The sequence below is a fragment of the Stegodyphus dumicola genome, chromosome 3 (genome assembly GCF_044657685.1).
Source record: "Stegodyphus dumicola isolate Sdum_Otavi_A_Nest chromosome 3, ASM4465768v1".
Taxonomy (NCBI): Eukaryota; Metazoa; Arthropoda; class Arachnida; order Araneae; family Eresidae; genus Stegodyphus; species Stegodyphus dumicola.
Window position 1 is genome coordinate 121826823 of NC_140770.1, and position 16196 is coordinate 121843018.

The following is a 16196-nucleotide window of genomic DNA, read 5'->3' on the forward strand; positions in this document are numbered from 1 at the left end:
TCTTTTCTGAACAGCCTATTGAAAGATGTATTAACTGTGCTTTAAGGCTAAGGGATGACCAAACTTGGGTGAGATGGGGCTCTCACTTCATAAATCCACTTTGTAAATGGATTGAAATAATATGCATTTTAAGGTAACCATCTTAGTGCAAATTGGGAATTTTTCACATACACACACACACACACAAAAAAAAAAAAAAAAAAAGTAGAATGGTGACTATATTTACAAAAAATTATTTGTTACATACATGTCTATTTGGTGCTCTTCTGTTATCAGGATATAATTCAGAAATATATATATATATGCACATGTATATGTATCTATGTGTTTATATGTGTTAATTTAAACCTTAAACACATGCATACATAAACACATCCATCCATCCATCCATCCATCCATACATGCATGCATGCATACATACATACATTTTTTGACCTGGTCTCGATAACAGAACTGTACCTCTATTTTATGTTTTAATTAGGTATTTATCCCCAAAATCAATCAGTAAACTTACTTAATAGCAAGGTTTATGTTTTAAAAACTTATTTATTTTTTGTTTCGGTAGAAATTTATCATGTGTACTTTAAGAATGAATACGACACAATTGTTCCCTTTAAGCGATTTTTCAGGAAAATACTGCTTTTTTGTAGCAATTCTGCAGCAATTTCTTGCTTCTTGACAATTCCCAAAAGTGCCTATTTTAAGACTTAGTTTAAAGCAAAAAGGTTATGATTTTTCTAAAGCATTTGAATACAAATGAAAGAAAGCATGCGAAAATGGAGGTATTGCTGGCTGAGACTGAAAAGTTGTTGCTTGCTTGATTGTCAGAATTAGGTTGTTTTGAAAATTTGGCAACTTCTAAATGGAGGTTGCATTCATACCTAAATACCCAGTAAGTTAAATTCTATTAGATATTGTGAAACTCCTTGGTTCTTTTAAATTAGAAATTTTATTCTAAATATTTCATGGTAAATTAACATACATCCATTTTCTTCAAAGAGCAAAGTTATTTGCATCATTCTGTTAAAAGTATTTTTATTGAAGGGAAGCAGAATATTTTTACTAAACATATGTGTCATGAATTTTGAAAATTTATTTATTTATTATTTTTTTAATGGAACTAACATTAAACCATTGTTGAATTTTGCCCAATTTTAAAGTATAGATTTCCTTAAATTTTAAATAATTCTAACCTTTATTAAAATAATGTGTCCTTTTTCATATCTTGACTTATATTTGGTATTAATGTAGGCATGTAATAATGTTAATGTAGTTGTATAATATTTATATTTTTTGAGGAATGTTTTATTATTATGTTGAAGTATGTCAGATTATGATCTATGAGTATTATAAAATTTTAAAATAATTTTCTGTTTTTGTTAGATATTTGCAGTTCTAATTTAGAAGTAAATATTTGAAGTTCAATAGAACCCTTATATCCATGGGTAATACATGGATATATGAAACTGTATCCATGTTTCATATATCCATGGACTTACCATGGATTATATTGAAACTATGTATAATAGCAGACACCTTATTTAGCAGAATATTCATAAATATCTATAATTATGCATAAGTTTATTTAATAAGTTATGTAAGTAAATCATTACAACATTAAATAAAACAATAATAAAATATTTTGTATATTAGGATACATTATTTGCTATACTATAAAACATATTAATGTAAAAATATGTTGTAAACTAGAATATTTAATCTTTTGTAGACATGAAAATAAAGGATTCCATGACATTTTAACTTGATTCATAATGATAAATGAATGTTAAATGAATTAATACAGACTTTTTTACCACACATCATGCCATACATACAGTTTCAAAGGAATAATCATTAGAATCATTATTTTTTAAAAATAAGAACAGTAATACTTCTCAAGCATTTTTATGTTCTTAGGGCCTTTATTTTAGTAAATTAAATCATACCACTGATAACTGAGACTGCTTAATAGCATATTTATTATCATTAATTGAGGGTAAGGGCTCAAAGTATGCTAGATTTGCTGTAACTGAGAATGTATGAAAGGTTCTACAATAAACCATATTTAATTGCATATCTGAGTCACACATACAAATGCATGGAAGCAGAATTCGGGATGTTTGATGCAATTGCACTTGAAAACTTACAAAACCTAAGTCCTCCCCCCTTGTATGGAACTATATTGAACTCCAGGTACTGAATCACAAGAGTTAGAGTTATAACTGTACTAGTCTATGTGTATAAATAAAAATTCTTTAACTTCACATTTGCAAACCAATACTAATAGGAGTAATTTTTATGTGTCTAAAAATATTTTTTATTCATTTATTCACAATTGATAATTATTTTTGTTTTATTTAGTTACCAATATTTTAAATGCATTTTTTAATCTAGAAAAACATTTCAAATTTGGATGCTTGTTTTATGTTGTGGAGCCACTTGTCTTGCCTGTCTTCATCCAGTATTAAATGCATTTGCTCTAATGGGCCTTGGTATACCATCTACAGCCTTACTTATAGCTGAAATTCGGAGGTAAATTTTTCTGTAGTTTTAATTTTATAATTTTCCTCTTCAACAGTGTTCCTTTTTTATCATTAATTAGATACTAAGGATTGTATCAAATGTGGTAAATTATTAATATTATTCCATATTTTAATTGACCAACTAAAATTAAGAAAGTCTTCAGTTAAAGTCTGATTTATTATTATTTTTTTTTAATGTATGAAATTGGTGTTACAAAAAAGTACTGTTAAGATTTAAATGTATAGTAAAAGCCCATCTATCTGGTACTTAACTAACTAGAAAGCTCAAAAAACCAGAAAATTTTAGACTTTTTTCACATCCTTTCCAAAAAATTAAGTAAATGTTAAACTTAACTAAATCACAAACAGGCCTCTCAAAACGCTCTTAGAACTTCTAAAAATGTGAATGTAATTATGTGGCTCTCTTTCAGAAGACATCGTTCCTCCCTTCCTCCATGATTCCATCCATCCGCTTGTTTCAAGAATTCATCCTTGGAATAGGATACACATGAAAAATGTGGAGTTACTATGGCATGGGAACATATGAGAGAATCCAAAGGTTACAATTAGGCGTTAAGTTTGTCTATCGCAATCACTACTTCTATTAAGTGCACCAAGATGGCAAATTTAAATGCATTTCTTCAGGATATCCCTATGAAAAATGCATTGGTGCTTATTTCTAAGACAACAGACAGCTGTAGACATTCTGTTGAGTTGTTATTCTAGTGGTAGGGAGACAGACAAGGGCACTGCATAGTGTGTAATTTAGAAGGAGTGTGCTTGATTCAAGTGGTTCTGTAGAAATTAATTTGCTTTCATATCTTTCACCTACATGCATTCCAATCAATTGGTCATAAGCTGAATGTTGCATTGGTAAAAGAATTGATTAAAAAGGTATTTAATAATTACAATTTTTAAATACCTTTTGGTAAAAATATATTTTAGGGTACCCCTTGGTTAAACTTAACGATTTTTGGCAGTACATGGATATGGAGTTTGTGCAATTCCTTAACTTGTTATTTTGGCTTGCATAGCGGCAATATTTGCACCAAAAATCGCCTCTACACAAAGCCAAAATAACAAGACAAAGAATTGCACAAACTCGGTATCCATGTGCACGTCGACCTATTTTCACTTTAAAAAAATCTCAGAATTGCACAAAAATGGCATTGCGCTCTCCCTTGACTTTATCCATGTCCACATTGACCTATTTTCACTTAAAAAAAAATCAGAGAATTGCACAAACTAGGCTTTGCGCACTCCCTTGACTTTGTCCATGTACACTTCCCACTATATTCACTTAAAAAGTCAAAGGAGTAGCCAAGAAAAAATATTTAATCTGATTAAACTACATTTTAAATCAAACAATGAAATAACATAAAAAAGGAAATTCATCTTAGCGTTATATGAAGGAAATATCCACTTACCTTATTTACGAATTTGCGCTCCTTCAGTCGAACAAAATTCCTTAACAGCATCCAAACACTTCCTAAAATTATTTGAACTAGAATCTGTATACTGGTGTTGCCACACAAATTCACAAAAATAAGAGTAAAAAATATCCTATGTTCGACCATACACATTTTCTTCCTCCAAACAGCACACTTAATAATGGCTACCGAGTAAACCTTCATTTACACACCAGTCAATTAATGTTTTTTTCCCTTTCGTTTTAAATCCTACAGAAACTTCAAATTAATCTTACCACATTCAGCCACTTTACTGTGTAAACCACAAAATAACAGCGTACTTATCCAACACTCGAAAGCCCTTACCCAAAATCCGACACACACTTTCCAAATTTTTTCCCATGATTCAAATTCACCGTAACCAATTATGTCATAATAGGGTTTCCATAGCATTCAACTACTCAAGTTGTCATAAATGAGACAACAACTTGGCGATAAATGAAACAACAACATCGCGATAATACAAGGGGTACCCTAAAGTCAACTTTAACCTATCTTTTTAATGTGATGGCAAAGTAACTTATATTTGTTTTGATTAATTACTTAGCTTTTTCCAGAAGGATTAGTGCAAGATCAGTGGCATCTATGCTAATTTTCATGGTCGATTCACAATAACATCTAATTATATGGTTGATTAGATCTTTAAATATGTTGAATTTTTGTACGATTTTTTTTTCTGAAATCTTACATAATTTTAAACATAAGCTTTTAATATTCAAACTGATAAAAAATAAAATGACTTTTTTAAAAGTCTTAGATCAGAAATAAATGTCTTCATTTGCATGGCTTTTCTACCAGGGATTTCATTTTGTATACAATTCAACTACTCAGAAATTTCACGTATCTGGTATTTAAGCATTTCTGATAGTTGAGCTTTTACTGATGTTCTTTAAATTTGTGGAAGTTTGTTATTTTTAATAGTGTAGCCCAAATAAGGATGGAATCATATCTGTTCTCTATACAAAATGATGATATAGTTTTATATTCTAAATTTTTTATGATTTTAACTTATTTTTTTATTTATCTCGGCAAACTTCTGAGGGCTTATTCTTGAAATTTTTTTAAGTGTCCATGAGAAATGTTTTGAATTATTTCAGACTGTCCTTGCCCATTTAGTTACCTGGACATTTTTCTTCACAGTATGTAGATTCATTTGTTTTGAACTTTCAAAATGGATATTTATTTACGTCCTTAAACATGTAAGGGCAAATATTATTGAATGAATATTTATTGTGATCAAAGCCTAAAATCTAGTCATTTTATGACATGATTGGTTATTTCGGGCTTTGTCTAGCCAGAGAAAAAATGTGAAGTAAATTTACTAGCACTTTGTAAATCTGACAAAAGAACATTTTATATAATTCTTCAAAAAGATGTTGAATGAATGTTCTTACTGTTATGGCTGGGAGAATACATGATTTTGTTAAATTATGGATTATTGTTTTATAATTAGAATGAACATATTAGAAAGGCTTCCTTATAATAGAATGTCTTCTGCTATTATTACTTAAGATTCGTATCATATGTAAATGAATTCAAACAAATGTATAAAATCAGAAGGTAAGAAAGTATTTTTTTTTTTTTCATTCTTCCTTTCATGTTAACTAGGGTATTTAATTTAGTTTATGAATTGGAATTGTTTATTTAAAATAACAAACTGAAAATAATTTCAATTATTATTTTGAGATTTCTCATAAAAATATACATATGCCATTTTTGTCTTTAGTTATTGACTAGACAAAGCTTGAAGTAGTCACTAGTCATTGAGAGCTAGTCCTAGTAAATTATGTCTCGTTCATCCTTTTGATGAATTTTTAAAAATATAATATTATTCATGTATCTGATTGGGAATTTCATGTATCTGATTGGGAATTAATTCATATAAATTCCCAATCAGATACATGAAATATTGTTGAAGTCTCGTATATTCCAGGCTTTGACCAGCTCATATTGGCTGGAAAAGAAAGTGACTGGATATTTTTATGAAGTGAACTTTGAGCTTTGACTACAACATTTATATCACATTGATGACGGAAGTTTTAAAATCTGCATTTTGGTAAAAATAAACTAACAGTTGTATGACACGGTGTAGTTGAAGTTTTGATTTGGTATTGTGCAGTGATAGTAAAAATAAATCTTATGAAACAATTTTTTTCAGAAATTATTGTGGATGTTTTTCTGTATTGTAAGGTTTACCAACTATATAAATTGAGATATTTCATTGCTTGGGTCTTTACTAGCATCTACCAATACACCAGCAATAATCTAACGCTATCTTTTAATAATCATCTGGATTAAAGAATACTGACAGAAATAAAACTTAACTACAGTACAAAGTCCATAATGCGGACTTGTCGGGACTTCCGGATTAGTTGCTTTTCTGGATTATAGATCATCAATTTAAATCTGGTAAGATGGCATGCAGAAATTCTACAATTAAAAATATGAAACCATAATTTATGAAATAAAGAGCAATTATGATCTAAAGGGTATCAAATTATATAAAAAAAAAGCTTAATATTTATTTTGTTTACTTTATTAAACATTTCTTTCAATGCGCGCATGCGTGCACGTAATGTATGTGCACTCTTTACATGCATGCGTTCAGCATACAAAAGAAAAAAAAAAGTTTGTGACTTTGAGGTCCGGATTATAGATCATTCCGGATAATGGATGTCCAGATTACGGACTTTGTACTGTATTACTTATTGAACACAGTTTGCATAAAAGCATGATTTTGTGTAAATTGCCATGTTTGCAGGTTAATTTATCTCACAATATTGAATTTAGAGTCAAATTCTTAGAAATTTTAAAATAATGGAAAATTATTTCTTCTGTTTTGCAACAAATCTTTCTCTTTGATGGCAGTCATTATGTCTGTTATGGAAAACAGTTTTTCTTCTTTATGTAGTAACCTCAAAGTGATCTGTTGTTATTGTTTTGTGTGACAAAGCAGAAAAATTGCAGTTGTGAAATGTTTTGAATGGGGATACTGTCCTTAGATACGCCACACATACTTAATCAGGGTCAGTTTTGGTGAGTAAGTTGGCAAATCCATTCAAGTGATATATTCTGCTTTCAAGTGTTCTGACATCAGAGATGCTCGATTTGGAGCTCAGTTATCTCTTCACAAAACATCTAACCGAATAGAATCCTTACAGTTTTAACCCTTTGCATTCGAGCGGTGCTTCTCAGGCACCACTGCATGTGATGCGATAACTCGAGCTGTGCCTCTGAGAGGCACCATTCGAATCGATGTGTTTATTTGTGTTTGACCTAAGGAATATCACTTGAGAGATCTACTTGGCCTTTTGTAGATCATATTACGAGGTGTCAGAATAGCTATAAGGATGTCTTATCTCAAATAAAGGTTGTCTTTGCAATGCTTATGCGATTAAATGTCTTATCTCAAAAATACTTGCGACCGCGGGTAGGACTCCGTCTTCGACATCAGTTCGAACTCAACCTTCTTGCCGATCACAGTATTTCTTTCAAAGTTACTGAGCCCAGTATATTTTCGTTTCCCTTAGAAAGTCCTTCACGAAGGCATCCCTCCCCCTTAGGCAGATAGCCCTAGTGTGCTTTGCCATAATTAAAGCCCAATAAGTATGGAACACGACGAAGAAGTTACTTTTAGCGAAGATGAGTTTAATTTTTTGGCAATAATGAACGAAATTACATCACTACATAGACAGCTTTCCCATGAGAACGAAGACAGAAGTGATAAAGTTAGTTACGACGTTAGAGGAGCAAGAAGACGAAAAATCCGAATAATCGATAGTGAATTTGGAAGCCAAAGTGATTGTACAGAAGAGACTGAACCTTCAGAATGGACAGTGTGCACAGAATCTGAAGAAATCCCCAGAAGAATACCGTTTGTATCCGGTGAAAGACAAGTAGGACCTCACGTATTTGCACACATAAAAGAACCAATAGATTTTTTCAAATTATTTTTCACCGAGGAATTAGTTACTGACATAGTGCAGGAAACTAAGAATAACGCTGCAAGGAAGACCTTATCATCCAGTTCTATATGGCGATCATGGTTTTGGGCGTTTATTGGGGCAATCATAAATATGGGGACAATGCCACTGGCAAACATACAATAATACTGGTCGAAAAATGATACTAGTTATATTCCGTTTTACTCAGACACGTTTACGAGAGACCGATTTTGTCAAATATTTTGGAGACTTCACCTCAAGATAATACCCTCAGAAAACACAAACCCTAGAACCCGTTTTCAGTTAGTATCTGGTTTCCTCGAGTATATGAATGAAAGGTTCTTGAATTATTTTGTACCTGGAGAGCATATTTGTGTGGATGAGTCGACTGTCAAATTCAAAGGCCACATATCATTCATTACGTACAATCCAAAGAAACCTACAAAATGGGGTATTTGGGTTTATACGCTCGCAGATTCAAATACTGGCTTCATTTGTGCTATTCTGCCGTATTATGGATCTCTAACAACAGAGACTTTGATAAGACCCAATCTACCGGTATCAACCAGAATACCGCTACGTCTATATAAAATGATACAGGATAAAATTCCCGGTGTGCAGGGACACCACATGTTCACGGATCATTATTATATGAGTTGCATATTGGCAGAAGAATTACGCAAACAAAAGTGCCACTTAACTGGGACGATCATGACAAATAGAAAGCACCTGCCATGTGAAATACGAAAGCCAAAATTTGAGAATCGAACCACATGTGCATATTGTAAAGGTAATATTTTGGTTCTTGCGTGGAAGGACAAGAGGATCGTGACGGCTTTGACTACTTGGAATAATGCGGGAATAACTCCTGTAAAAAGAACTCTACGAAGCGGTATTGAAGTCGCTATAAAAAAGCCCAATGTTATTGTAAATTACATCAAATTTATGAGCGGTGTTGATCGAGCTGACCAACTGGCTTCGACATATTGTTTTTTTAAGAAAATCCATAGAATGGTGGCAAAAACTATTTTTGGGGGGTTTGGAGATCTGCTCCATCAATTCATACATTCTTTATAAATCAGTAAAGAAGCAGAGAAACGAATGGCCACTTAGTCACCTGCAATATTTGAAAACTTTAGTAGATCAACTGAGAGGAGACTTTCGACAAAAACAACCCAGCACAGCTTCTACTTCACAGAGCATTTCTGAAGCGATCCAACTAAATGGGAAGCTGCATATTATTTTGATGGGGCAAAAAAAAGATTGCAAGGTTTGCTCCCAAAGAACGTTCCAAAGGCGACAAACTGTATACTACTGTGACACATGCCCCGACAAGCCAAGGATGCATATTGGATATTGTTTTGTAAAATATCATATGAAGCAAAATTTTAGAACGTAATGTTTAATACGTATGTTTCATTAAGTTAAAAAAATATGTATAATGTTAAAATATATGAGTTTAAAGTGTTTTATTGTGTCTAAAATTATTTTAAGTTAACAATAAGGAACTCATGATATAAGCGAGAGTGGCTGATTACTCTCGAGTTCCTGGTTCACCCGACAGAAAAGCGTCTCGAGCGCAAAGGGTTAAATGTGGTTTCAAGATGTCATCTACATATTTTATGACTGATTAGAGAAGCTCATCAAAGATATTAAGCTTCTTTCAGCAAATTTTGATAATTCCATTCAAAACATGAAATTATATTTGCAGAAACAGCCTCTTTCATTGTAAGAGTAGGCAAGTTATGTTTCTCATTCCCTACAGATCAAAACACATTTAGTGTTGCGTTTAAGGCTGTATCTGATCTTGTCAATAAAAAATACGCAGTTCCATTTCTCTTGGCTCAATTGAATATGAAGATGATACCATCATAAATTGGTCTCTATAAAAGATAAAAGTGGGACACAAACAATTTTTCTTGCGCACAGTTCAGCGTCATTAAACAGCTTTTGTGCAGCAATAAAATGACTGATTTGAGTGCCTGTAAAATTCTGAAGGCGTAAAACAACTCTGTGCTCACTTAATTCCTTCAAGCTGACAATGACAGAAAATGGTATTCAGATGCTGTTTTTGTCCATGGTTACCTTTGACCAGTCTCTTTATGCAAAAGTGTCTCCAAGCTCTTGATACGATACTTAGAGGTATATAGATTTTGAGTGACTTCCATTTGCAATTGCCTTTTTTGCAACACCCATTTTTGCAATTCACTTAAATTACACTTTTGAGTCATAATTAAACAATACTGATCATGTTTAGAAACTGTATTAAATTTAATAAATAATAATTATATTGCACATCCAAAAGTATAATATTGCGCATTCAAATAAAATAAAAATAATAAAATAATCTTGCACATTCAAATGCTTACATTGGTCTTGCACAACATTTTGCCAGTCACCTAGTTTTCATATTTCATGCCTTAACCTAGACACAATTCGATTCTGCATTCAGTTGCAGATAATTGACATAAATAATTACATAGTTGAACATTAGTTGTCAGCATATTTCCTCAACTAATTGTTCAATTTTAACATAATTAATATATGAGGATCATTCCAAAAGTAAGGTCTCCTGTCTTCTTAGAAATGCAAAGAAACATTTACTTTCAGAAATGTTTACATAATTTTAAAGCTAAAAATTTATCTATTTTTTTACATAATTGGCATTTTGATCAATGCATTTTTGTAGCTTTTGTATGCCCGTGTCATCCCAGCATAACATCACATCATTGAGGAAATGTTGAATCTCATCTTTCTCCTTGTCGGTGCTTATGTGCATTCCACCCAAATGTTCTTTCAGCTTAGGAAACATGTGGTAGTCACTGGGGGCCAAATTTGGACTATATGCTGGGTGGGTGATGACGTGCTACCTAAACTGTTACAGAAGAATGGTGGTTTGATGGGGGGAACGTTCTTGTATAGAATGCCTTTGCCCCTGCTTAGCATTCATTATCTCTTGTTCTAAATTGTCTCTTTGAATTTTTTCAGTATCTCACAATACCTGTCAACATTTTTTGTGGTTCCAGAAGCCATAAAGTTGACCAACAATACTTGCTTTCAATTCCAAAACACAGCTGTCGTGACTTTACTGGCAGACTGTGATTGTTTGAGTTTTTATGTCTTGAATTAGGAGGAATGTTACCACTCATGAGGTAGTTGGCTTCACCTGTAAAGTGGAATGCTCAGGTTTTGTCACCCATGAAAATTGAGTCCAAAAAGTTGTCCTTTTAACCCTCCAGGGTTTCCCTCCCCCCCAATGGCAGATTGTGAACAATTACAAATGTAACCCAGTCCATTAATCTATACAAGGCCGGATGTGGTGGTCTCTTTATTATGGAGGCACCTAATAGGTGGGCCATCATCGCCTTTCCTATGAAGGGATGGACTGTTACAACCATGCCTTCTCCGGGATTCGAACCCAGGCCCTTCAGCATTGCAGTCAGCTTCCCTGACCGTTATACTGACTGGGCGGCTTCTCTCAGGGTTACGGATGGAAAATTCTGTATAGAAGGCTGCCTTTTATATTCATTATACATGAAAATTTCTGCTAGCTTTTAATGTATCTGATTTTGATTTAGATGGGTATTAGAAGAAAAGGAATCAAGGTACAAAATGAGAGAGTCATTTTTAATTTAAATCAAGAAAATACCATTTATTCATGACATTTTGAGAAACTTGGAAATTTCAGGGCTAAACCTGTAACACTCAGGGGGTTAATCTGCATGGCAGTGAAGAAATTCATGGGAAGAGTCATTTTAAGGCTATTGGTCTTTTGTGAGCATTTGTGAAACTCATCTTGTGCACTTCTGATATTGCAACTTTTCCGTCAAAATTCGATGAATGGTGCTTCGGAAACCCCAGGAACCAAAATGTCGAGATCATCCAGAGTGATTTGCCAATTTTCATGAATTGTTTGCTCAGTCATGACTGTCTCGTAGGAAATTGACAGTTTGCCACATTTTTTTCCTTTGTGAATTTCAGTACAACCATCTTTAAACTCTCTACACCATTTATAGACATTTTTTATATCTGTGCTATCTGTAAATTGATAATGAATTTCATTCGGTTTAACACATTTTGTTTTCAGAAAATGAATAACTGTGAAAATTAGCATTTGGTGGTAGGGTCCATTAGAAGCTCCATTACAAACAGTTGGTCTTGGCAGTTCGTCTCTGCCTTCATAGGAATTCTAAATAAGGAGAGAAGTGATTTTCCTTTAGTTAGCGGTTATTTCTTATTGCAACAATTAGTCAGCAGTGGTTAATATTACGCTTTCATCATACATCTTCCTTGTATGTAGTTTCATTTCATGTGAGTTGTTAAACTTGTGATTTTTGGCAAAATATCACATGTTTGGATTAATGAATTGCTTATTTCTTGGTAAATCTAAAATACATGATGCAAAATGCAGTGAGAATTAATGTGAAGCAAGCAAACTTCATACTGAGGTCTTCTGACAAGGAAATGGTTATCGAAAAATGATGCAATAGAGATATATTAGTCTGAAATTGACTTCAAAATTAAGAAGAAAGAAAAACAAAAAAAAAACTGAAATGTTTCAGATTTTAAATTAACGTCCAAAGGGGCGTTTTTTAACATTTTGTGTGTTACCTTTATTTATTAAATATCATGTTCCTCGCACTTAAACCATAAGATCCAGTGCAACAGTAATATCGCAAAATAGTTTTAAAACGAGCATATCTTTAGAATTTCCGATACAGAGACTCGCGCACTGGAGATAAAAATGTTTTTTCTGCACAACGTTGCCATTGCTCGCTTTGAAATCCTTGAGTTTGTTAATCAAAAATTCGTCAAAGTTTTAAAAAGTAGGAAATCGATCATAAAACAAATTTCAAATTTCAAATTTGGTCTTCCACATGCTCATATTCGTTGGAGGATTACGTTATTCAAAATTCGATGACTCTATGTACCGTTGTTTTATCACAATACGAGAAATATACATACATTTATGCAGATTTTTCATTATTTAATTTCTTCAAATATAATGCAGGACTCTAACATTTTGTGGCAACAGTTTGAAAAGTGAACCGACATTTATGAGTCCGACGCAAAATGCCAAAACGAAACTAATAGTCCTTCGGGATTCAAATCCCTTTGGACTAAAAAAAAAAAAAAAAGTGTCATCTCCAACTGTAGTTACAAAGTGGTAAAGGGAGAAATAATTTTTCACTTTCTCTTTATCCCTTTTTGGAATAAAAAGTAGCATTTTTCTAGAAGACTTTGGAACAGATTCTTGGGTTGTCTCATAGTAGAGGTGAAGCTAGAATTATTATTGTATTGGTAGATGTTTGCTAATATCCAAGTACCAATATTTTTTAATGTAATTTTTCATCAAAATTTGTACTATCATTTGTTATTATATTTAATCTATTTGTTACATTAATGCTGAATTTTAACTGTAATGATATGTGTACCATCAATAGAAACATTTTAATCTACCAGATTTTGATTTAATGCTTTTTCCTCCCCTTCTTCTGTTCAAAAATAGTGCTTTAATTTTTTGCAGATGCAGAAATTTGAGAGTTGTGAAGCTGGGTTACAGATGTGCATGGGTTTGGATTGCAGCTGTAATATGTTGGATTAATGATCGTTTATTCTGTGAGATATGGTCAAAGTTGAATTTTCCATACCTGCATGGGGCTTGGCACATTCTAATTGCTATTGCTGCTTACACTGCTTGTGTTTTATTTGCTTATTTTGATGCTTGTGATACAGTTCCTGAGCAACTTCCCGTCATGCGATTCTGGCCTTCGGACAGGTAATTTTTTTTTTTTTTTTTTATTGAGAAGAAATAATAGTAGGAGCTATTCTTATTAGTGCTGAAATTCATTATATATGAATATTCACAATAAAATGAAAATTATATCCAGATAGCTTAAAAAATAAATAATGGAAAATACCATTGTATGATTTTCATAGCTGGGATGTTGAAAGTCCTTGAAATGTCCATAAGTAGCAGAATGTAAATGTAATCAGCTAACAACACAGAAGCCATCTGTGATTGCTAAAAGTTTGCTGAAATTGACTGTGTGGCTGGAAATATTAGTGATACAAAAGGATGCTAGCATATCAAATTCTCATTAACGGTTGCTGATGTGTGTAAACAAGCAATAAGATTTTTTAATCCAGGTCTCCAGTATATTAATTGTGTATTGATTAGTAGCTTGTGAATAATTTTCTCATCCAGAGGCTTATAGATTTGAGGAATATTTTTTTTTCCCCCAACCAATTTCTGACCAATATATATTTCTTTTTCTTTTTTCTAATTAGTATAGGTTTCTTTTTCAGAGTCAATGCTGCTTTGTTAACATGGCCACACTGCATTAAGTGACATTTGAAATTTACTTGTCATGGAGTGTGAGATAAGTTTATGAATCTTGATGATTGAGTAGCTATTCATGAGGAAGTAGCTCAAGATCTGACTGGTCTGCTTGATACAGTATCAATTATTTTTCGATAAAGAAATTTGAATTCTTATCATATAAATAGTATTAATATTGAGAGCTGATGTGGCTAAACAATTAACCTGTTTGTAATATGTCAAATAATTGCTTTAAATTATGTGATTTTTTTAGTAAGAAAAGCAAAATCTTTTTTCTTATATAATTTTAGTTAACATATTTATTAAATTTTTATGTACAGAGATTATTTGCTTTAGTTCCTATAACAGGCTCCTATTCTGCATCTCTATAAAAATTTTGGTTTTCTGTGCACTTGTTTTGCAGCTGCTTTTATTTTTAAAATGCAGACTTCAAGGAATAATGTTGAAGTCTTTTGAATAGCATACTTGATTCAATATTGAATGTGATAGACGTATTTTCTTGACTGTAATGTTTGTATAGTTGTGTGCTAATGTACAAATCCCTGGATTGAGTTCATGTAGATTTTTTAAATAAAAAAACTAAATGAGAAAGAAAACACAATTATTGCAGCCTAAGTGGTAGCAGTTTTATAAATGAAGGGGAAAAAACAGAAAACTATTAAGAGACGGAAAAGCTATTTCCATAATTCTCTTTGATGCAGAATTGATAATTGGACAGACTATGCTAAGAGTACAAAATTATTGTTTTTGAAAGACTGAAATTTCTGAGTTAAAAAAATGCAAACTTGTTTACTAAGCAAAGGCTGAAAATCACTGTTTGTTTAAATTCAAGCTACTTTCAGGCTAGACTGATTTTAAACTGCTCTGAGCTTTCTCAAAGTCAGTATTTATGTTGTTGCCAAAGATGTGAAAACTGTTAGGAGAATATAAAAAATCAATCATCAAGTCTTTTAAATGTAAATCCCTCCCCCCCCCCCAAAAAAAAAAATATCACCAAATCGATAAAAAATCAGTAGATATTGCTATGACATGATGAATAACTGCATGAGCTAACACACTTTCAAGCTGAATTTTTGCGTTAACAATAATAATAAACCCATAAAATAAAATTATTACAGATAAATTGATAATTATAGTCAAAATATAAAATAAATGAGAAAAATTACATTGAAATAATGCACCGGTTAGATAATAGCAGTTAAAAAATAATAAACTCGTAAAAATACAATTATTACCGATAAATTGATAACTATTCAAAATGTAAAATAAATAAAAAAATTACATTGAAATAATGCACCAAATAAATAAAAGCAATTAAAAAATACACAGTAAAACAAAACATATAAGAACAAACAGTGTATCAGAATGTAAACAAATAAATTAAATATTTGGATAAAATTACTGTTTTTAGCTTGCAGCCAACAAAATGAATCTTAAAATTATAATTGAGAAAATTTAGTATAATCTAAATAACTGAGCAGTGCTTCCAAACTCATTTGTTAAGCTAATGTTGGTATTTTATAAAAGGTAGGGAAATGATAATTCATAGTTAAAAACAAGCAAGGTAGAATTTATCCTCTTAGTAATTAGTTTTATGAATTCATTTCTTTTTGTAAGCATACTGTATCTTTTTATACAAAGATGTCATCATTTGTAAGATGTACTTTAAAGAGGAAAAAGCTTAAAAATTCTTTTATGGCTTAGAATTCTGACTGGTATGTTCTTACCTTTTCATGTCCTGCTGCTTTATTTATTGAACATCATTCTTATGGATTGAATTCAACTAGAACCTGTATACAGCATTTATTTTCCCATTATTTATAAACTAGAAGGTTGTATTTTTCATTAGACATCATCATTCTTTGGTCATTGTTTGAAAAGCGCATGTGTCTAAATTAAATAAACATTTTATTAAGCA

At 31.8% G+C, this 16196-nt stretch overlaps 1 protein-coding gene across 2 annotated transcripts in view; it reads left to right on the plus strand.

Moving 5' to 3' along the window:
• Positions 1–16196, plus strand: part of bwa (alkaline ceramidase) — a 188647-nt gene that overhangs the window by 155378 nt on the left and 17073 nt on the right. For both annotated transcript variants that reach the window (XM_085813257.1, XM_035376034.2), the window contains exons 4-5: positions 2395–2532; positions 13463–13714. In XM_085813257.1, coding sequence (XP_085669383.1) covers positions 2395–2532; positions 13463–13714 — 390 coding nt within the window. The remainder of the gene's footprint in view (positions 1–2394; positions 2533–13462; positions 13715–16196) is intronic.